At 36.9% G+C, this 25,093-nt stretch overlaps 1 protein-coding gene across 3 annotated transcripts in view; it reads left to right on the top strand.

Moving 5' to 3' along the window:
• Positions 1–25,093, top strand: part of CSMD3 (CUB and Sushi multiple domains 3) — a 749,348-nt gene that overhangs the window by 546,157 nt on the left and 178,098 nt on the right. For all 3 annotated transcript variants that reach the window (XM_075024389.1, XM_075024388.1, XM_075024387.1), the window contains one exon: positions 23,772–23,888. In XM_075024389.1, coding sequence (XP_074880490.1) covers positions 23,772–23,888 — 117 coding nt within the window. The remainder of the gene's footprint in view (positions 1–23,771; positions 23,889–25,093) is intronic.

The following is a 25,093-nucleotide window of genomic DNA, read 5'->3' as shown; positions in this document are numbered from 1 at the left end:
GTTTAAAGAGGATAGCCACCTCTTTTAAGGTCTCATGTTTCTTGATGTTTCACTCAGAAGCTGCATGTATAGCAGCTTTTTTCTGATCTCACACTCTCTTGAAGGAACAGTATCTTCCACAACAAAACTTCACTTCTAGTTTTTAGGTTCACTAAAGGTTCACTGGAACCTTTTCATTATATAATTCTTTTCTATATCCTGAAGTGCAACTGTGTGCTAACAGAAGTTAATATAATGAAACACAACTCTAACACACATTTGTGTACTCCACCTACCACAGAAGTTGTTTTGTTGTTACGAATTTAAAAGGTTACATTTCCTTCCCTGTAGTTCTCTACTTCATTTTATATTTTTCTATTGTTTTGATAATCAGTTACTAACTAAGTTGGTAGTTTAAAGCTTTACTTATGTAGCATGCCAGGAAATACACTCATTTGGTTCATGGGTGAATTTTTAATAAGAGATATATTCAGACATTAAGCTATATTTAGAGTTACAGTTGAGAGCGCATATAAGTAACTGAAGGTCAGAGAACATTACAGTGGTATTTTAATTATCCTCAGTTCAAATATTAGTGATTCAGTTAACATCTTTTTATTTCAGCATTAAGATAAAAGTATCAAATTAACAGAGAAACAGCTGGCCTAAAGCAGAGCAGATTTTCTCAATGAGAGTAAATGTGACAATAATGTGCTCAGAATGTATCCAAAGTGTTCGTAATGTACTCAAATTGGACACCCTGGAAGAGGGGAAGAGAAAAAACCTGAAAGTAATTTTTGGCTTTGTATGGGGAGCTATATCAAACTGAGGAAGCTCATTGAAATGAATTTGAAGACAACAGCAAAAAGCTAAGTGTTTACTGGTGACTTGGAAATCATGTAGAAATACCATCTTAGAGTCTCACCAATCAAAAGCAAAATCTAAAAGGATCACCAAAAGAGGTGGTGAAACAACACAGTCAAGGAATCTAACAGAAATTAAAATCTGTGTTCCAGGAAAAGGAAATCATGTTCAAAAGAGGGTAGTAGAAAGTGTGGCCAACAGATTTTTGAGAAACAACTTTAAAATATGTGAACCTAATCTAACCACTAATATACTTTTTAAAAGATGAGAAAAGTAGGAAACTTATTAAAGTGTCAACAGAAGTTCAAGGCCAAAAATACATTCAAGGACAGTGTTACTGCAGAAAAGCTAAGTAAATTATGTGTTGTGTTTTGTTATGTTACGTTACGTTACGTTATGTTACATTACTGAGGTAACCAGAGGAGTCCTGCATTACAACCATTCCTTTGGCTCTAAGGAACTGTGTCAAAATGGAAGCAGTTATAGAAGAGATGTTAAAGAAAATCAATAAACAGAACCATAGCAAGTTGCTAGGATGAGACAGTCTTTTCTGTGTAGTTCCGAAAGAGCCTAGATATGAAGTGTTTGAAGTACAAATGTTGACCTTAAGGTTAAGTTAGCCTTTCTATCAAAGTAGTGGAAGGCAATGAACATGTCAAAAATCTTCCATGATGAGCAACTGGCCAGTTCCCACAGTTAGAAAATTGGTAGATTATAAAAAAGACCAAAACTAGGAGATGTATCATTAAATGTGTTGAAGAAAAATCGATATAACTTTTGAGGAGGACTGTGGAGCTTAACGGGAAGTCTGAGAGCTCAACAAGCTTATGAATGAAATTAACAACAGTTGATACTGTATCATTGAATTTTTAAAAACTTTTGACAGAGTTCCACCCAGAAAGATTATTTTTTGAGGTTAATGTAAAACAATGTGTTAGGATTAATATCTGATTACAGGATAAAATTGAAAGTTGTTGGTGTGATAGTGGGTTTTAGTTATTTAAAAAAAGAAAAAAGATATTACAGTAAAGGAAGGTTACCACAAAGATCCCACACATATTTGTGTTGGGAGTTGTGCCATCCAATACAACTTCACATAAAATTGAGATGACAAAGTTCACAGATATCACAAAATTATATTGCATAACCAAATCTAGAGTCAAACGCACAAAGATTAATCCATAATACTGTGTGACTAGGGAGTAAAATGTGCATCAATTTCACTTTTGTTAAGTGCAGGATAAATGCTCATAGAAGAAATAACCCTGAGTATAGGCATGTGATGATAGACAATTAGCTTTTAGTAGTTAGGTAAATTACCTTGAAATCGTTATGACTAGTCCCTTGCAGATTAGTAAAATTCTAGCAGTATTATATTTAAAGATTGTTTTTTTCTCATAGACTGTCCTAGCCCATGAGACATATTCTGATGTGTCAGTGTTAACACTGGAATAAATAAATATAACAGGAACGTAGTGTTTTCTTATTGCCTTCAGATTTTATTTCTCGGAGCTCAGAGTTCAAGGAAAAATAAAAATTGAAATTCTCAAATGTAATCTTTATTACAAGGAAATAAAACAGTCTTAGATTGCTGAGGAATGCAATTAAAAATATTTCTAAACAGCTGAAACAAAGTGCCTTAAATCTACCTTTCTGATACTGAGAAATAGATCTGTACCTTATGCCTTCTTCAACTTGGTGATTTGAAGTGCAGCAAATAAGTTTCTCTGGGTTGCTGACCACTAGAGAATCCCAGTGATACAAGTGAAGAACATGTGAAGGTATTCCAGACACACAAAACCCAGCAACCTTGCTTTGTTTTTGTCTTATGGCATCCCTAAGGATTAAGACCTTCCCTGATTAACATAATTCAAATACTATTAAAAATCTTAGCAAAAAAAAGGTGCTATGTCTCCTCTTCTTCAGAGAGTAGATACTTGGATTTTGTGTACTTGGTTTTAACAGAATTATCAAAGATATTTGCAATTAAATATTTAATTGTGGACAGTTTGACTTCCATAGACTAGTCCTGGGCCTGTTCAGAAGTGAAGGCTGTTAACTAAAGATGTGCACTATTAAGTTCTTTCAATGTACTCTAAACAGGATAGTGATTTTCTAACTTTTGCTTCATGTGTGTAACATCATATTCCCCTGCATTTCAGTCTAGCAACTCAGCTGAATTTAGAATGATGTTATAGTTATGCAACTAAAAACTACAGTCACTACTCAGGACAAAAATCATATTATCATATTATGTTTAATGACTGTTTTTCTTAAACTAAACAAACATACCAAATATTAGATTTAACAGGGCTCAAAAGGAAATAGTTCCTTTCTAGGTTTTTAAACCATTTCTAACCAGTACAGTTCATCGCAAGTCTGTCACTTGTAACTTACTGACTTAATTTTATATTTAAAATACAAGGAATCAGAAGGAAGGTTAAGGAAATCAAAAGGAAGGTTAAGTAAAAGAAGATTTTAGGTACCCCAGAAATTACTTGAAGATGGACTAAAAATTTTATTAAATATCGTTATGGATATATCAGACATAGACAGGTTCTTCATCTAAATGTGTGTTCACACTTGCAAGATCATGTTACTGCTGTTGACAAAATCAGCTATGAAAGAAAGGTGTTCTTTGGAATCTGATGAAAACTGTGAAGCTGGAGTCTTTACAAGTTTTGTTGTCATCGCTGTGTACACTTGGAACAGAAACTGTCAGGACTGTGTCATTTTAAACCATGACCTCCCTCTTTTTCATATATTTCTTTTTCTCCCTCTCCTTCCTAGTCTGTCTGCTGTCCTAGACATTTGCTTTCCTTATGTGTACCCAAAGCTTGACTTGCAATGGATATGCATAAAACATTAGAAATTAGAAATGTAGATGTTGTAATCTTGCTTTAAATACAATCAATCATTCAAGAATTAACAAGAGATACAGTATAATCAGAAAGTAGCTACACAGAAAAGATGTAAACTGTATGCATAGGTATTCTTTAGCTCAGCCAAGAAGTAAGATTTTGAGATTTTAACACTGGTGAAATTCTGTGCTTCATGTTATGCAAGAGGCCACATTGATAAAAGTGGCCATTCTGAGCCTTATATTATATAAATCTGTAACCAGTGGTTGAAATGTCTTAATATGTGCTGACATGTCACACTGATATTCAAAATCAAATAGAGACATTACTGGTGATGTCAGAGTAATGTAACTGGCTTTTACAGAAGTGGTATTCCTTTTGTGTGTACAACCACTTCCACCAGGAATAATAAAAGCAGTCTAGATTAGATTAGAGTTCTGTAGGTATTTTTTTTTTTTGTCTGTTTGCTTGTTTTAAAGGCCAATCTTGTATTATTATTTTATTTTATATTTTTAATTTGTACTTCTCGGACATTCCATAGACCAGTTATTTTGACTATTGTTTATTTTACTTTTAGCAGTTGCTTCTTACCCTGTTTTTCTTTCCTGTGTTTCAGGCGTTGGGTCCTTGTTCCTCACTTTCTGGGATGAATTAATTATTTTTGTTTGCTTCTAATGTAAATGTGATCATACTTATGGATTGTGTATAGTTTGGGTTTTTTTTTTTTTCTTTTTTTTTTTCCTCTCTCTCTCATGTGTGCCTTTTTTTAGTCTGATACTTCTTCAACATCTTGATTAGCAGCTGAGAACTAGAGCTCTCCAGAGTGGGAATAATAGAATGTGTTTTTCCCTCTGCTGGTCATGGAGAGTGCCTAGATGACTAGACAGCTGTGTATTAGAAACCTAGAATTAAGAAACATGAATCTGTGGCCGCATCTACAGTAATCTTAAAAGACATTTGTCTTGCCATTTGAGAAAGACAGGCACTTCCACATGTCTATCCTGAATACTACAAGGTGAGATGAATCATCCTCTGGGGAAATCTATTTCTTTTTAACTTAATTCCTTTACATATATGTATCTAAAACCAGCAATGCTTTGCTGCTGTTGTTTGCTTGAATTAATTGCATTTCAGTATATTTCTTTTTCTCTCAGTTGTATTATTAAATTATCATATTTAATTTGCTACTGCTTTGAGAATGACCTGATATAAACCTTGAATTAACTCAGATATTGCAGTAGTTGAATTGAGATGGCTGTTCTTACTGTTTGTATTTTAATGTATTTTTCCCTTTAAACCACAGAGCTGTGTTTATTAGAATTAATATTGGTTTGGGTCTACCATGGCATTTTATTCTCCAGGAAACTTATTAGTTTGACTTTCTTCTCTTAAGTACAGTTTGTTATAGCAAACTGGTATTTACTTTCTAGGTATCAATCCACTGGTAAATTTAATTACCCACAAATCCAGTTGAAAATTGGAAGGGGAAATTATTTAAGGAAGAGAGTTTGAAAAGTGGGGACTGCTATCTTCTTAAAATTAATTTAGAAGTCTGTGTTGCAAACATAAACAGCAATGATGGCAAAGCTGAGATTGAGCAGATTACAGTGACTTTAGTTAATTTATCATTAGCTGTCAGATGTCAAATTTAAAATTAAATTCATTAACTATTATTGTAATTTCCTTTCAAACTGCCAATAAGTGCACACACTCAAAATATTGGAAATCACTTGGAAACCAAGTGATCATCAATCACTTGGAAACCTTAGGAATTATAGGGTTTCATTCTAATATTGTAATAATATTCTCAGATAATTCAAGAAAAAGTTTATTCTTTGTAGCAGCTGTGATTCACTGCTAGTGTTAGAAAACTCGTTTGGGTAAAGGCACATTCTAGAGACATGCAAATGGACAGCATAAAACAACATCAAGGATTTTTGGATGGATAATATACTCATTACAGCCTCCACCCCTAAAACAGTGAGAGTCTTATCAAAACAAGGTTCAGGAGATGATACCACTTACCAGCTCTCTAGTAGTAAGTAGATTCTTGTTTCTGTGCAGTTCTAAATGAACTCATGAAGTTAGTGAGTTCTAAGAAAGCTCATAATTTTAGTGTTCATCCTCACATTTTGTAGGTTTCTTCTTCTGCATAATGAAAAGATGTTTTAAGTATGTCTTTCTTCGCTAAGGTTATGGAACAAAAAATATTCTCAGTGAGACCTTAACTGCATTGTCTATCAAATGATTTAGAAGCAGTCATCATGCTCTTCATCACATAATAGGAACGATTATTTCTTAAACCAAATAAATAATGAAATATAATATAAAAATAAAGAGTGTACAGGTGAATAAACAAAAAATGCAGAAGCAATATGGCTTCCAAAAAAAGGGGGGAAAAAAAGTCTCTTGATGGGAAGAGGTGATTATTTCTTGTGAAGAGATCTGTAAATCCTTACACATCTTTCATTCATACTTTCTCTTGAGTCAATGTCTCAATTCTGCTATTGTAGCTAAAAATGTGTTAAGCTTTGTTAATCTCTGATTTATTTTTACTTCTATACATCTGTCACATAATGCTCTTTTCCTCTTGCTATCTAAATAGACTTGAAAGACTCTGAAATGATCTCCCCCAGAAGACTATTACTGTGAATTTTCTTTTCTCTTATTTTTTATTCATTTATTATGTTGGTGGATAAATTGTTTTAAAATGATTGTTTGTTTTCCTCTGGAAGTTACTTAAATATCACACAGCTTTGCTGCAGACAGTTGACTTGAAAAGCATTTTTAAATTTTTATTTAGTTACTGGTTTTCAGCTGTGGAAGCTATAACTCTGGTGTGCTCTTTAAAAGGAATGAACCTGCGTTGAGGCACAGGCTGACTGCAAAGACCTATTCTACCTCCAGTTGTTACAAGCAGAGACTGTTTCACTACAAAGACTTTTATTCTAGCACAAAATACTTTAGACAACGTTTTCTGTTATTAGATGGCTCCATTCTCAGAGCCTGATACTTTAACTCCATTTTACTGGCAAAGAGAAAATAAAACATTAGTTAAATGAAGGAACGACAACCTTATTCCTTGAGTGTTTCTGAAGTGAGCCAGACTCCTGGAAATGTATCTCATGGAGTTCTACTGCATTTATCAACTGGAGCCAGAGATCTCTAGTGCAGTGAAAAACATGAAAGAGTGGAGGCACCTCACCATCCTCCAGCTTGCCTGGGAACACTAAGCCAAAGTCTTTGCTTATTGCAGAAAGGCAATGTGATCACTCAGTCAGGCCTTCGTAAGCTGCATACACTTCCTTCAAAAGTTAAGAAGAAAAAATTAGTGCATTAAACATCACTTGTCTAGAAGACTATACCACACTGGAAATTAATTTATACCACTACTAAATGTTGTTATTTTTCTTACAGAAAGCTATTTGTTGCACTATTAGAAAAATGAAGAATTGTCTGCAATTTAGTTATTTTAGATTCAAAATTTGCTAGCACATCTGTTAAACAGGGATTTAACAAGACACGTAATTTCAGCCGAATTTCATTCAGGTTAATTTTTTACTTTTATCAATAAATTATTAATACATTAAACACATTTATTTAATACCTGGTTATGCTCAATTACTAGATATATTGACATCTACATGCCACAGGCTTTGATAATAAATAATTCCTGACATGTAGCTCTACCCTGTCATGTAGAAAGGGAAACATTATATAGAATAAGATTTGGGGTTATAAAAAGTGGGAGTCACACTTTTCAAGTTTTCTTTAATCTTCTCTCTAGTACTTCGGCAATTTAAATAAGAGCACATAATTTTGCTTTTATGCTTCTGTACTCTACTGCCCATCTAAAATGGACATGGATTAACTCAGCCAGGACAGGAAGAGAAATATGTCTAATTTCCAGCTAATTGCATTAGTTCAGAAAAATATAGGAAAAAGAAATAAGGAAGCAATAATTTTGCAAATAGATGATATTTTGGCTACTTGGATAACAGCCAATATTATGAAGGAGCCATCAGCTGTGATCACATTCCACAGCAGAAAAAAATGTAGGATTTCTACCTTCTGCCACATCTCAGTTCATGTTAGAGAATTCATTTCAGACTTTCCATGCACGTGGATAAAATGAGTAAATTTAGTAAACTAATTTTAAGCAACACATGATTTCAGTACATAAGAAAACTATATAGAACTTCTTAAAATTGTGTGCACCAGAGTTCATAAGAAAAAAAGGAATATAATTGGAATTTAATAATCATTAATCATTAAATTGAGAGCAAACGTTGTTTCTAAAATTAGGCTAAACCAATTCTCCTTTGTATTTTTTTTTCCCCAAATGTAAAATTGTATCTCATATTCAGCTGTATAAAATCTGCTTCTCATACTTTTGGAAAGACATTTAGTTTGGTTTTAGAGATTTCAAGGAATGGAAACTGAAGACACAAAGTTTTGGTTTTGTTGGTTTTAGAGGTAAAAATTGATGAACTGTTAAATAAATCTACATAGAAATAATTTGTGTGATTAATTGCATTTTATATATTTATATATACTTTATGTATAAAATAACAAAAGCACAAGCTGAAAGTTAGCTTTATGTTCTGCTAAATTTTCTTTTGTTTCTTTTATTGAAAAGAAAGAGGTACTACCCTCTCGAAATGTCCTTAAAATGTATCAGATTATCTTTCTCTGCTAAACTACACAGATTTTTAGTTCCTTGGTTCTCTCCTTATAAGAAATATTTTCTTGATTATACATCTTTCAGAAAATTTTGAAATTTTTTATAATCCAACTTTATGATAGTTTTTTTTTAATTTTTGAAAAAAATGCCTTTTAGGCATTCTCCCATTTTGTACTTCTTTATTCATAACCTTTTTTTCTTTATGAGTTTTACCTTTCAACATGAAATACTATCCTTCCTCTTCTAGAAAAAAATAAAACAGCCATCACACTATAACAGTTCAGTTGTTTGTGGTTTTAGCACTGCCAGCACCAAGAAGGTGGAAAGTAGCCCTTTCTTGTGCTACAGTCAATTAATATGGATAGATACATAACCAATTATAAAAAGGTGAAGTAGTGTCTCTTGTCTGCTTGGATATACTTAAGCCATTATGATAGATATTTATATATAGTCTTGTTCTTCCATGAATCACCAAAGAATTCAGTAACTTCCCAAAAGTAGTTATGAGAATATCTAAAATTAGTTGATATTACTAAAATTGTTGCAGTTATTTCTTGTCCTATCATTTATGGACGAAGAGAAAAATTCATTTCTGTAATCTTCACAATCATAGAATCATAGAATCATTTAGGTTGGAAAAGACCTTCAAGATCATCGAGTCCAACCATCAACCATGCCCACTAAACCATGTCCTGAAGTACCCCGTCTACTCGCTTTATGAATACCTCCAGGGATGGTGACTCAACCACTTCCCTGGGCAGCCTATTCCAATGTCTGACAACCCTCTCAGTAAAGAAATTTTTCCTAATATCTAACCTAAATCTCCCTTGCCTCAATTTGAGGCCATTTCCTCTCATCCTAAATCTACCACATCTTCAAAAAGTGATCAGACTGCCCATGGTCTCATTCTTCTCTTTTGGAGACTAAACAAAACCAATTATTTCAAAATTTCCTGCTAGATCATAATAGAGCCTCCTCCTCCTTTTTTTTTTTTTTTTTCTTTAATGCCAAAAACTAGACGTAATGTTCCTGCTGAGACTTTATTGCTTTTGAATGGGGCAGAAGTGTTTCCTTCTGTTTAATACATGAAAGCCTGGCTTAGAGGTGTCTTTGTATACAGCAATGTTGTATTGAAACTCATAATTGATATTCGATCTGTTAAGTTTTCTGCAATGTCTAGCTAGTTGCTTGTGATTTTGCATTTCTACATTTCCTAATCTATTTTTTTTAAAATTCCTACTTAGAATTTCTCTGGTTTGGTGGTTGGCTTCTTTGGTTGGGTTTTTTTTTTGTAATGTCATCATTTGTCCAGTTTCTGTTAATGATTCAGGCCCAGCTTTGATAAGTTTCTGAATTCCTAAGAGGATTTTGCCATCTTCTGCTGGCCTCTGTTTTAACTAACCATTTTCAAGCCTGAGCTGCTTTCGTATTTTTTAAATCAATTTTTATTGCCATAATTAAATTGTGTTGTGAAGACTGAAGAGACAGTCATATGGACAGTATGGAAAGCTTCCATACTCTTTATGATACTATTTTCTTTGGTACTGCTTTCCAGCTGTATGATGGTGCACTCTCTCTATATATATGTATTTGTTGGTGTATTTTTATTTCTAATATATTTCTGTATTTCCAAACAACAACTAAATATATATTTCCATATTAGATTGTCTTTTCCATATTCATTGTATTGTCACAACAATTTTAGGTGCTTCATCACATTCACATTTGCTTTGATATCCACAATAAAACTATCTGTAATTTGGAAGTTTGGAAGAAATTTGACTACCATTTTTATCTGTTAAGATTTCCTTTGCATGATTTTAAAAATTATTTTATTTCCTGGTGGTGATATATCAGTCATTACCTGTATATTAGTCTTGACTTAACCACTACAAGAAAACATTACAGCTGAAAATCCCATTGTTTGGATTAAAAAGGATGAATAGAATGACATTGTATTATATCAGACTAGGATAAACAGCAATCAATGATTTAATATATGTGCTGGTTTTGACTGGGATAGACTTATTTTTCTTCATAGTAGCTAGTATGGGCTATGGTTTGGATTTGTGCTGAAAACAGTGTTGATAACCCAGCGATGTTTTCGTTATTGCTGAGCAGTGCTTACACAGAGCCAAGGCATTTTCTGCTCCTCACCCCACCCCACCAGCGAGCAGGCTGGGGGGCACAAGGAGTTGGGAGGGGACACAGCTGGGACAGCTGACCCCAACTGACCCAAGGGATATTCCATGCCATGTGATCTCATGCTCAGCAATAAAACTAGGGGCAGGTTGTCCGGGGAGGCTGCTGCTCAGGGACTGGCTGAGCATCCGTCATTTGGTGGTGAGCAATTGTTTTCATTCGCACCACTTGTCTTTTTTGGGTTTTATTTCTCCCCCTTGGTTATTATACTTTTCATTACATCTTCATCATCATCATCATCATCATCAGTATTGTTATTGTTGTTGTTGTTGTTTTGTTTTATTTCAATTATTAAACCGTTCTTAACTCAACCTGCAATTTTCTCACTTTCACTCACTTCCAGTTCTCTTCCCCCCATCCTGCCTGGGGGGGCAAGTGAGTGAGTGTCTGTGTGGTGCTTAGTTGCCATCTGGGGTTAAAGCATGACAGTCTTTTTTGGTGACCAACGTGGGGCTTGAAAGGTTTGAAATAATAAAAGATTGACTGGAGCGTATTAGAAGGGATTTATATCTGTGAAAATTTGTTGGTCATGATATCGATCCACCTGTTCTCATTATTAGTTTATTTGATTTGCGCCATGCTCTTTTTTTTGCTGTAAGTGTTAAAGACTGGTGTTGGCTTTTGCAGTTTGCTGTGCTCTGTAGTGATTAGTGATGTTTTCCCTGGGAGATTGGTTATTAAAACACTGACCTTGAGCTTAATCTGGTATTTGGGCTCTGTACTGAAGCCATTACTGCACTTCAGATACCTTCTCATGGAGACAACAGTTATACTTCTTCCTCTGAGAGGTTTTTTGTGGAGGAAATTGAGAATACTGTGATGTTTTCTCCCTCCTTACAATAACTCCTCTAGTATCTTGAACATCCTTGGGTAGTTAAAGTATTTCTATTGGTATTGCTTAGGAATATTGCTTTGGTTTGTCTAAGGTTAACAAGCAATTTAGGAATATGACCCAGGTTTCACAAGATTATGGTCATGGGTGGCACGGCATGTGGGAGAATATGGGCAGGTATCTAGAGAACTTTTCACCTCCAATAGTCTCGAACTTCACTCCCAAACAGCTGCAGGACCCTGCTAAAGTGATAGAATGCTTGAAAAAAAAGGCCATGGCTATTCCAGAGGCAAAACTTACTGCACTGTGCTGGGCCCTGGCCAGCATCTGCAGAACACTGCTCAATATTACGCAGCACCCTCAGGGACAAGAGAGGGAAAACAAATCAACAGACATTATGGCTAAAGCAGACACTGTAACAGTCGCCCTTATAACTAAAAAGACACAATAGAAGTGGAAGTCGACTCATTTAGTAAGGGATGAAGAAGTTTCTCCTAAGAGAGAGCAGGAGAAAGAATCCTAAGAGGCAGCCTGTTCTGCAGCAGAGCAGTCACAAGGACAAGAGGAGGAAGAGACTGAATTCATACATGAGACAGAAACCACCTGATTCCTATCCTTAAGTGAGCTGCGAGATATGTGAAAAGATTTTAGCCATCAACCAGGTGAGCTAATTCTCAGCTGGTTACTCCGATGCTGGGATATTGGGGCCAATAGTCAGGAATTAGAGGTAAGGAAGCCAGGCAGCTGGGATCTCTTGCTAAGGATAAGGCCATTGACAAAGGGATTGGAAAAAAGGCAGGAGTCCTCAACCTTTGGCGGTGGTGCTTGTCAAGTGTGAAGGACAGGTATCCCTTCAAGGAAGAACTTGCAAATTCCCGAAGCAAAGGGACCAACATTGAGGGAGGTATCCAGTATGTGAGGAAATTAGCTGTGTTGGAGGTGATCTGTAACAACCTGGATAACTACCAAGCATCCAAAGACCCAGATGAAATCCAGTGCATGCAGTTCATGTGTCGAAAGTTTGTGTAAAATGCACCATCATACACTTCGGCGATAATTAGCTGGACAGACACGGAGGCATCAACTATAGATGAACTGACCAGACAACTCTGAGAATACAAAGAGAATCTCACTTCCTCCATGTGGGCCGGTGTCTCGGCTGTGGACAGACTGACTCAAAAAATGTCTGAGCAAGCTGAGAAGGGTAGGTCTTCCTCATGCACTCCAACCAAGGCCTCAGCTATTAAGAGTCAGCCTTTTTCTGTTCAAGCAAAAGGATACTTGAACAGAAGGTCCACCAAGTGCAACCCTGTGGTTCTTCCTGCGTGACCGGGGGAGGATGTGAGAAAGTGGGATGGTGATCCTACCAGGAGACTAGAAGCTTGAGTACAGGAACTGCAAGGAAAAACAACAGCCAAAAATTATTTGGAAATCCAAGGAAAATTATTGTTCCAGTGTCTGTTGGGCAGAGTAGAAGGGCTGATCATGCTTTCAACCCTGATGGAGGGACTTTTGTTTTACAGTTACAAAAATCAAGTAATGAAGACTCTGATTAGGCATAGAGGGGCCCTGCCTTCGGCCAGGTGGAGGAAATGGACAATGACGTTTATTGGACTGTGTGGATTCGATGGCATGGCACATCAGCCCCAGAGAGTATAAAGCTCTAGTGGATACCAGTGCACAGTGTACCATCAGATTACAAAGGGGCAGAATCTCCTGTGTTTCTGGAGTGACAGGAGGATCCCAAGAACTGTCTATGTTGGAGGCTGAGGTAAACTTAACTGGGAATGAGTGACAAAAGCACCCCATTGTGACTGGCCCAGAGGCTCCATGTATCCTTAGCATAGACTACCTCAGGAGAAGGTACTTCAAAGACCCAAAAGGGTACTGGTGGGCTTTTGGTATAGCTGTCTTGAGTATGGAGAAGGTTAAACAGATGTCTAACTTGCCTCGTCTCTCACAGGATCTGTCTGTGGTGGGGTTGCTGTAGGTTAAAGAACAGCAAGTGCCAGTTGCTACTATGGCAGTGCACTGGCAACAATACCGCACCATTCGAGACTCCCCAGTTCCCATCCCTAAGTTGATCCAGTGTCTGGAGTGATCAGTAAGACTCATTCACCTTTTAATAGTCCCATATGACCAGTGCAAAAATCTAACGTAGAGTGGAGGCTAACAGTGGACTATCGAGGCCTGAACAAAATCATACCGCCGCTGAGTGCTGCCATACCAGGCATGCTAAAACTCCAATATGAACTGGAGTCAAAGGCCACCAAATGGTATGTAGCAGTTGATACTGTCAATGTGTTTTTCTCAATCCCTCTGGTAGTAGACTGCAGGCCGCAGTTTGCTTTCACATGGAAGAGTATCCAGTACACCTGGAATTGACTCCTCCAAGGGTGGAAACATAGTCCTACCATTTGTCATGGATTGATACCGACTGCACAGGAGGAAGGTGAAGCTCCCAAACACCTGCAGTATATGGATGACATCATTGTGTGGGGCAACACAGTGGAGGAAGTGTTTGAGAAAGGGAGAAGAATAATCCAGATTCTTTTGAAAGCTGGTTTTGCTATAAAACAAAGTAAGGTCAAAGGACCTGCACAGGAAATCCAGTTTTTAGGAATAAAATGGCAAGATGGGCATCGTCATTTCCCAAGGGATCTAATCAATAAAATAACAGCTATGTCTCCACCAACTAACAAACAAGAAACACAAGCTTTCTCGGGTGTCGCAGGTTTTTGGAGAATGCATATTCCAGGTTATACTCTGATCATAAACCCTCTCTATCGAGTGACCTGGAAGAATGACTTTGAATGGGTCCCTGAGTAGCAGCAAGACATTGAACAAATTAAACGGGAGATGGTTTGTGCAGTAGCACTTGGGCCAGTGTGGACAGGACAAGATGTGAAAAACGTGCTTTACACCTCAGCCAGGGATAATGGCCCCACCTGGAGCTGCTGGCAGAAAGCGCTTGGAGAGGCTCGAGGTCAACCTCTAGGGTTTTGGAGCCAGGGATAGAGGGGATCTGAAGCCCCTTACATTCCAACTCAAAAAAGAAGTATTAGCAGCATATGAAGGAATTTGAGCCACTTCAGAAGTAGTTGGTACTGAAGCACAGCTCCTTTTGGCACCTCGATTGCCTGTGCTTGGCTGGATGCTCAAAGGGAGGATCCCCTCTATGCATCACGCAACTGATGCTCCATGGAGTAAGTGGGTTGCATTGATAATGCAGTGGGCTCAAATGGGAAACCCCGACCACTCAGTAATGCTGGAAGTGATCATGGACTGGCCAGAGGGCCGAAACTTCAGAGTGTCACCAGAGGACGTGACTCATGCTGAAGTGGCCCCTCTGTATATTAAATTACCAGAAAATGAGAAGCAATATGCCCTGTTTACAGATAGATCCTGTCATATTGTGGGAAAGCACCAAAGGTAGAAACCTGCTGTGTAGAATCCTACATGACAAGTTGCAGAAACTGCTGAAGGACAAGGTGAATCAAGTTAGTTTGCAGAGGTGAAGGCCATCCAGCTGGCTTTAGATATTGCTGAACGAGAAAAATCACCAGTACTTAATCTCTATACTGACTCATGGATGGTGGCAAATGCTCTGTGGGGGTGGCTACAGCAATGGAAGCAGACCAACCGGTAGCACAGAGGTAAACCCATCTTGGCTGCTGAATTATGGCAAGATATTGCTGCTTGGGTAGAGAACCTCGTTGTAAAAGTAAGTCATGTAGATGCTCACATACCCAAGAGCCGTGCCACTGAAGAACATCGAAACAAGGAGCAGGTGGACCAGGCTGCTAGAATTGAAATGACTCAGGTGGGTCTGGACTGGGAACATAAGGGTGAGCTATTTAAAACTTGATCAGCCCATGACACATCAGGACATTTAGGAAGGGATGCAATATACAAATGGGCTCATGATCGAGAGGTGGACATGACTATTGATGCCATTGCACAGGTTATCCATGAATGTCAAATGTGCACCATAATCAAACAAGCCAAGTGTCTAAAGCCTTTTTGGTATAGAGGGCGATGGCTGAAATATCAATATGGGGAAGCCTGGCAGACTGATAATATCACACGCGCACAAACCCGCCATGGCAAGCAGCATGTGCTTACAATGGTGGAAGCGACTACTGGATGGCTGGAAACATATCTGTGACCCATGTCACTGCCCAGAATACTATCTTGGGCCTTGAAAAGCAGGTTTTAATGGTGACATAGCACTCCTGAAAGAATTGAATCGGACAGTGGGACTCAACAAGGCCAACTACAAGGTCCTGCACATGGGTTGGGGCAATCCCAAGCACAAATACAGGCTGGGCAATGAGTGGATTGAGAGCAGCCCTGTGGAGAAGGACTTGTGAGTATTAGTGGATGAAAAACTAAATACGAGCCAGCAGTGTGCACTTGCAGCCCAGAAAGCCAATCGCATCTGGGCTGCATCAAAAGAAATATGGCCAGCAGGTTGAGGAAGGTGATTCTCCCCCTCTACTCCACTCTCCTGAGACCCCACTTGGAGTACTGCGTTCAGCTCTGGGGTCTCCAACATAAGAAAGACATGGACCTGCTTGAGCAAGTCCAGAAGGCGACCACGAAGATGATCAGGGAGCTGGAACATCTCCCCTGTGAGGATAGGCTGACAAAGTTGACTTTGCTTGGCTTGGAGAAGAGAAGGCTCTGGGGAGACCTTATAGCAGCCTTCCAGCACTTAGAAGGGGCCTACAGGAAAGATGGGGAGGGACTCTTTAGCGGGGAGTGTAGTGATAGGACAAGGGGTAACGGTTTTAAAATGAAGAGAGTAGATTGAGATTAGATACAAGGAAGAAGTTCTTCACTGTGAGGGTGGTGAGGCACTGGCACAGGTTGCCCAGAGACACTGTGGATGCCCCATCCCTGGAAGTGTCCAAGACCAGGTTGGATGGGGCTTTAGGCAACCTGGTCTAGCGGAAGGTGTCCCTGCCCATGGCAGGTAGGTTGGAATGAGATGATCCTTCAGGTCCCTTCCAACCCAAAGCATTCTGTGATTCTATGATTTCCGAAACAACCTCATAAACACCTGGGCCAAGGAGCATGTCATTGACTGGGTGTATCACACCCCCTGTCATGCACCAGCCTCCGGGAAAACTGAACAATGTAATGGACTGTTAAAAACTACACTGAGAGCAGTGGGTACTGGGACATTCAAGCATTGGGATACATGTTTAGCAGAAGCCACTTGGCTAGTTAGTGGTAGTCAACCTGGCCCTGCCCAATCAAAACCCCTGTGCACTGTGGAAGGACATAAGATCCCATGTAAAGAACTTGTTGGGAAAAACAGTCTGGGTTATTCCTTCCTCAGGAAAGGGTAAACCTATTTGTGGAATTGTTTTTGCTCAGGGACCTGGGTACACTTGGTGGGTAATGCAGAAGAATGGGGGAGTCCAGTGTGTACCTCAGGGTGATTTAAACCTGAGTGAAAATAATCCATTATTTCATTTGCATGTTATGGGAATTACTATAGCAGGAACCCCTTGTTGCTAGCCAGGCTAGGAGCAAGGGGAAGAGTTCATTGTAATGTTAAACCCTATAACCTGGCCCAAAGGGAGCATGGGTGGAAACTGTAATGAAAATACCTTTAAATTGTTGTAACCCATGATTTGAGTTGCATGTTGTAGGAATTACTGTAGTAGAAACCACCTGAACCAATGGAGGACAAGCCTTACAAGAAGCAGTGCAAGCACAGCAATGACTTAACCTGGGCTGGCGTTGGTGCCCAATAACTCCATGCAACACACCACCTTTCCTGTCCTGAGTGACCACCATAACAGATGGAGCCTAAAGTCATGGACTAAATTAACTCAATGGACAATTTGTGGACATTTATGGACATTTTACAGACATTTCACAGGAGTGGTCCATAGACTAAGGGAATGACGTCTGTGTATTGTGTCAAAGGATTGGAAGCGGGGTGGTGGTTAATGAGGATGTATTGGATAGTGTGAGACCTGAGCATGATATGAATGGTATGGAATGAGGGGTGGAGAATGTGTTCATTTTTGCTGGGATGGAGTTAGTTTTCTTCATAGTATCTAGTATGGTCTATGGTTTGGATTTGTGCTGAAAATAGTGTTGATAACACAGGGATGTTTTAGTTACTGCTGAGCAGTGCTTACACAGAGCCAAGGCGTTTTCTGCTTTTCACCCCACCCCACCAGCAAGTAGGCTGGGGTTGCACAAGGAGTTGGGAGGGGACACAGCTGGGACAGCTGACCCCAACTGACCCAAGGGATGTTCCATGCCATGTGATCTCATGCTCAGCAGTAAACTAGGGGGCAGGTTGTCCGGGGAGGCAGCTGCTCAGGGACTGGCTGGGCATCGGTTGTTTGGTGGTGAGCAGTTGTTTTCATTTGCATCACTTATATTTTGGGGGGTTTATTTCTCTCTCTTGTTGTTTTCCTTTTTGTTACATTATTATTATTATTAATAATAATAATAATAATAATTTTATTTCAATTATTAAACTGTTCTTATGTCAACCTGCAATCTTCTCACTTTTACCCTTCCAATTCTCTTCCCCCCATCCTGCCTGGGGGGGGCAAGTGAGTGAGTGTCTGTGTGGTGTTTAGTTGCCAGCTGGGGTTACACCATGACAGTATATTAAATTATAAAAACTTACATCATGTTACCAAATAATTATTTTTCTTATCCTACTCATTTAGTCCAATTAATAATACGTATCCTAATCTGGATTTTGAAACAGTGGCCCATTAGATAAAAAGTAAGTGTCCCATCAGTAGTTCTTCAAAGCATATCTTTCCTCCTTTTTCAGAGTTTATGCACTGTTATTCTGCATTTTTTATTGTCTTTGTAGCTGTGTAATCAAATTTATCTGCATGACATAAAGCCATACTGTTCCATTCATTTTTAAGCAGTATCCCCCATTGATTCCACTGAGGAATGCTGCTTAAAAACGAGTGGTGCAATATGGCACTTAAATCTTGCAATTACAATTACATTCTATTAGATCTTATCTGTAGGGGCTAGAAAGTAGGTACTCTGAAAGCAGTAGTAGGAATTAAAAGCTTCAGAAAAAAATATTTGGTAGCAAAAATACTCATTTCTTCAAAAGATGAAGAGTTTTGAGATTGATTCTCATACTTATGTAGTCCGTTCTTCACAGTTTTTTTATTGACGTTTTTCCTTGTGGGTTCTTTCTTTTGGTTAAACTGCAAAGGCATGATGGAAGACATATGAGCAATAAACACATGGCAGGGGCTTTTAACCCTGTAGTGTTTTGCTGGAGCTATAGAAAATTTTATTTTGTAGCAGTAGTTAGGTGTAGATTACAGGGATCTGTGACCTGTAGTTCTGCTGTGTGATTTTGCCTCTCTGTGGTGATCATCTACGTTTGTTTTACAACTAGCGTATGCTGAAATCTGAGAAAAGGTGTCACTGCTGATGGTAATGCATTTTATATTGTGTTCCATATTTACTAATGCATTGCCATAAAGAGGTAGGATTTAGTTCTTTGACAAGGGTGTATGAATACTAATGATCAAGATGGGTAATCTTCCAGATAAAAAAGCTTACCAATTTAACATGCAGAGTGGGTGATACTTCATTGTTGTTATGATAGGGCTTTTTCAAGGGCTGCAGAGAGTGCTGTTTTACAAGACAAGATACCATTACAGTAAATTCAGCACACACAGAAAAGGAACTTTTTGCCATTAATGCTTAATAATGTTTCAAGGAAACAGTGGGCAATGCATCAACACACTGATTCTTATCACGTTCTTACCACAATCTATCAAGTCCCTTTCTCTCCTATTAGTGTTCTATTGCTGATCCTGGAAAGCAGGACAAGGACAGCATACTAAGTAGTATTTTTATGTCAAAGAATAAAATAAAGCAGAAATAAATACAGGAAGTGATACAGTATTTCAGAGGCTAAGCAAACATTATTAAAAAATACTGGAATACTATTGGAGAATTACATTAGATAATAGCATTTGCCTTTTGAACTTTTTTTTGGTTGGTTGATTGGTTGGTCGGTTTGTTTTATTCTGCAGGATTTTTTTCATTCCTAGGGAAATGGTCCTCAGCATTTGTTGCTTTTTTTGTGTTACATAACACAGGTTACATTTGTAGGTGTGATGGGTCTGTTAGAATTTTTACTGTAGGTAGACCTTTCAACGCACAGCATAATAATTAGACGTGTTGATTTTCACAACCTTTCAGTTTTTAACTTTGTAGTTATTAGGAAATGAAATAAATCACTGCACTGTAAAACTGATGCAAAGGACTTGAGACCTACATAGCGAAAGTCAATGGGTAGCATTGTGGTAGTGGAATTATTACATCCAACCGAATAACTCGATACTATTTTCCAGAGGCAAAAATATGTTTTATTTTTGTATTAAATAAATATCTTTATTTCACTGTAGCTATGGTTCCATGCCCATCTTGGATTTCTGAATAGTAATATTTAGTGATGGTCAGGGTAGAATCTCCCCTTTCTGAAACTTCTGGCTTTTTAAAGTAAGCATTTCCCAAAGGGTAAGGAAGGAAATATAATCAATATGAACTCTATGGGTTTACTAAAATATCAAATAAACTGCTTCCTCCTTGATACATTCAGAAAGATCTTGGAGGGCAGTCTTGCTGCTATAAGGACTGCATGATTTACCACCTAATGATTTATGAAGTTAAACATTTTTTCAGATTGCAAAGGTCAACTGTGTGCTTACATCTTGATTCAACTTTCCTTTATACTATTTGGTTTTGAGACCCAGGAATGTGAATTCTTGTGAGGATAAAGAGTCATTGTAGCAGCAGTTGGAAAACAGTGGGAGATACCATAAGGGAGAAGGTAAACTCAGGGCAGGGTGAAAAAGTCCAGAACAAGAACACCAAGTGAAAGAAATTACTATGAAATACTCAATGCAAGTATTTTGTTGTTGCTGCAAATTAGACTTTACATATATCAGAGTGACAGATAGTTCATCTCTAAATCCAAACTACGCTGAGCACTTTGTAACATAGGCTGCGGACAACTCTTTTGAGAGAGTTTGCACCTAAAGGACCCCAGCTGGAAAGCCTGCTTCTGGCCTTGTACTATGTCTTTTGTCCTCTTATGTGACCAGGTATGCGCCCAGTATATAACCAGTACGGATGGATGTTGCTTTCTTGGGATTCAATGTGTGGGAAAAACGTTTAGATGTTGCAGACAATGTGTCATATAAACATTTTAATTAAGATAAATTATAAAAAGAAAATGGCGTTATTTTTACCTTTTAGGGACACTGAAGTTATTTTTAACAGACTTTAGTATTAATGAGAACTCTCCAATTTTTGAAGATTCTAAATTGTATTTTGTATTATATTTTTAATTTTCAAAAATTGCTGGGTTTAATCACTTTTAGAAATCTGTGTGCATTTATCAGTGAAATTATGTTGTGTAATTATTTTTACACCAGCTGTGATAATACTACCTTTCAAATATTGTGAAATATTTTGGCTAGATGTATACATAGTTAAACAATAATTCTACCTCAGACAATCAAGAACACTTTGAAACACTAGCTTTCTTAAATTCTTGTGTATGACAAACATAATTAGTTTCTCTGTTTTCCTAGCTTTAAAAAAATGTCATGGTGACATCACTTTGATATTACAGTATGTTATTGATATTATACAGTATTACAACATCAACACATCAACAGTGTTACATGTTTAGTAAAGATACAACTCAAAAGTCACAGTTTATTTTAGTTATGCAACTATTAATATAAATAATTTGTAGTGTAAGACATTGCACTGAAGTGAATAAAAACTTGTAACATTTGCAGTAAATTTGATTTTTCATTTTTTGAAAAATAGTGCAAGTTAAGTTAAACAAATTTATGGAAAAATGTATGTTTTTAAAAGAAACTTGGGAGTTTTTTTATTTTGTTCTGTTTTAAGCATACTAGTAGTTTTGTAAAATCACAAATACCTTGCTTAGCTGCATAACTTGTAGGAATAAAAAAGAATAGGGGTATAAAAAATCTAGACTTTTTAAGTAATGGTCCACTATATGCTGAGTACTATATATATAGCTATTAATTTAAGTATTGCTATTTTGTGCTATTAATTCAGGTTTTATTAAATATTAAGAGTGAAATTCTGTCCCTTCTGGTGTCAATGGCATTGACTTCAGTGGTATCATAATTTTACCCTGAATTTGCACATTATTGTATATCTGCTGATTAGGGAAGTATAATAATGATATGAATGTTGGAGTGGAATGGTATTATTGGTCTTTGTTGCAGTAACTCATTTATTTAACTCACAAACAGTAAAGAAGGAAATGGGGTTAGAGAGAAGTAATAAGCTTTTTGGCAATATTATTTCTCTAGTTTTAGTGCTTTTGTTCCTTATATTCTTCCATATTCTCTTCTTTTTCATCCAATATCTGGAATAGAATAGAAAATCTTGAGTACTTATGAGCTGGTAAGAAGATCTGTTTTCATCAAAAATATTTACCACGTTCAGCCAGTGAAGGGTTTTCTAGTTTGTGTTTTTCAAATAACTCAAGGCAGGTAAGTCCCTGGATGTGAGGCTCAGCCAAGACCATTGCTTCTTGGCAAAAAGTACCAATAATTCTATTATCTAAATATGTTTTCACAAAAAAGCATGAATTTCCAATATTTCACATGACGGTGGATTGAGGGAAGACACTGAGATTATTCTTCAGCCATAGAGAACAATGTTCCATGTAGCCTTAGTGCTTACTCTGTATCTCAGAGTGGGTGTCTATCAGTAAATCTGTACTAAGCGTCACCAAGACTATGTTGTGTTCCAGGTCCTGACTGATTTGCTAATCTGTAATACATGTGCCACATCTACCACTTGCACACACACATGCACAAACAAAAGTCAAGATCCTTCTGTTGACCTCTTTCAAATACCATGACTTTTACGCTAGCCCATTAAATCATTTACAGATTGTATATGCAGACTGGAGCAATAGGTACCATCTGCTCCTGTTTCAGGTACACAGTCTGTCAAACTCTGCAGCTATACCATACTGAAAGGAACCTGTGTAAATGCAAATTACAGAAATCCATGCTCAAAGCAACAAGGTCTGAAGTTGCTAGCATTAAAAGATATGTTCTTTTCGTGGTATACCCTATGTACATTTTGTGTGAATTAACTAAAAGTAGTCTTAAAACACAGGATTTGTAGCTACACTAATAAGTAGCTTGTATTTAGTATGACAAGAAATGAGATAATATCTTCTGAAATAATAGTAAGAAAACCATATTTTTCTTATTTAATATAATTCAGAAGATATTAATGTTTTGAGAGCATACCACAAAAACCAGATTTTTTTGTTTACCAAATGAAACATTGAGTAGTACTTGTTTTAGGAAGTCACTTAGGTCTTAACAGAGGAAACAAATTTGTTAAATAGATATGTTAACATTAAACTCAATAAAAAATGTTTTACAGTCCAAAGTGTTTAGAAAAAATATTCTAAACTGGTGCCATAATCTCGACAATAGATTAAACTACTAAATTACAAAGTGTGTATGAGATGCAGGTAATAGACATAGGAAAACAGTAACACATATGACAGTTTCATGTAAATGCACCTGAACATCTGATGAACAAAAGGCAGAAAAAGCACTGTTTCTTGCTTGACAGTTCTGAATAATGCCAAATGCTAGCTTCTGTTGTTAACCACAGAAAAAATACACTGTTGTAGTAAATAGCATTGATATTTATCTACTATTTTATTAAGTATTATAGCTATTAATGGTAGAATAAACATGATGTTTGTGTGATAAAGAAAAGTGTTTGCTTATAATTTTATATATATAATGTTATAAATAATTGAGATATGAATAAGTGATACATCATGTTCAGTCAAGGAATCGTGACTTTCTTATTTCAGTAGTTCTATACATTATTTTGAATTATGAGTCTATTGGCATGAGTAAGAATTTACTAGTGTGCAGAACAGCTGCATAATATATGCTTTTATCAGAGTATAAAGCATCATACAAATGAATAATAGTTTTGTATGCTGTGAATAATAGCATACTGTGTATAAAGCACATCATTATTTTATTAAGATGGTTGATAAATGGTAAAGAAAACCAATAATTGATCTGGAAACTGCAGAGTGCCATCAGTTCTCTTTTGATATATGAGAAAGTTGCGCATACTCAGTACTTCACAGGATATACAAATTTAATCCAGTGTAGAAGTGTAATAAAATCTAATGTAATAGCATATACCAACATACAACAAATCACTTTAAACTGATCTTTTTCTGATATTATGTTATTGAAAACTGATTATCTTCATTTTCTAGCACCCTGTGGAAGCCGGTCAACAGGGTCTGAAGGCACTGTATTATCACCAAACTACCCCAAGAATTACAGTGTTGGTCACAACTGTGTTTACTCTATCACTGTTCCTAAGGAATTTGGTGAGTAGATCTGGTCTCATTCATATGTTTTTCTTGCTTGGATATTTTAAACAACTCTGGATGATTTGTATGATTGCTTTTATATTAAACATATTAATGTGAAAAAACCTGTTTTAAACAGATATTTCTGTTTATACTTTTTATCATTTTTATAGTGCAGTATTTTCTCAAAATGCTTATATTTAACATTATCTTTTGAAATTACTGTTCATTTATTTTTATCTCACTGTGACAACCAACATGTAACTTAGAATATTGCTGTGATGCTAGCCAAATATATTAGTGGTACCAGTTAAGGTTTCTTTTCACCCAAGGTCATGTGCCAAGGCTATAGAAAGTGTAGCATAGCTCCAGTAAGTCCATGTAAGCAGGGGAAGCAATGTTTGTCTTAAATGTTTGGTCATACTGCTCTCATAATCCTTGGCTTCTCTGCATGATGAGGCAATGGCATAGTCTTTCCTGAGGAATGAAATTAGAGCAGCATGCGTCTGTCTGGTTTTTGTTGATTCCCAGATCCTCCATCAAAACTTCACTCCCATCCTAACATTTTTTCTGATGACTAGATGAATCTCTTAAGGATTTCTTCTGCCCCACAAAAAGACAGGGCTTTTACAGCACTGTTTTATCTCTCTGGATTTATTAATTATTTTATCTCACTTTATTATTAAACGATGCCTATGATGACAGCTGATAGTTTGTTGTTCAGTTCAACTCCTTGGTAAGCAGTATGCTACATACTGAATATCATTTATTCTTTAAATATCCATGCTTCAGATTTATGCTTGGATAAGTAGGACTTTATTTTGATCCACTGCTCACATTTCAGTTAGTCAAATAACAGGTGCCTGGGGATGGGGATGGGTATTTATTAATCATCCTTCATGTTGATTCTGCAAACATTTTATCCAAATTAAAGGCAATGCTTGAACTGCTGTATATCCATCTGCCATACTCATGATGACTGAACTCACTTAATATCCAAATAATTTGTTCTTAAGTATAGCATAGAAGTGCATCAGCTACTACAAATTAAACAGGTTTTAAAAGTATTGTCTTCTAAGCCATGGGAATCTCTACTTATTCCTCTAGAATGTTCAGAAAAAATTAAACACATTTGCACAATTCTTGATTTATTTCTAGGTGTTAACAATCAAATGCTTTTGACCTGGCTAATTTGTTCTAGATAAACTGGAAAGATTATGTCC

This window comes from Buteo buteo, chromosome 3, assembly GCF_964188355.1.
Source record: "Buteo buteo chromosome 3, bButBut1.hap1.1, whole genome shotgun sequence".
Lineage (NCBI taxonomy): Eukaryota > Metazoa > Chordata > Aves > Accipitriformes > Accipitridae > Buteo > Buteo buteo.
The sequence above is the reverse complement of the archived record's forward strand: the minus strand, read 5'-3'. Positions and strand labels throughout refer to the sequence as shown.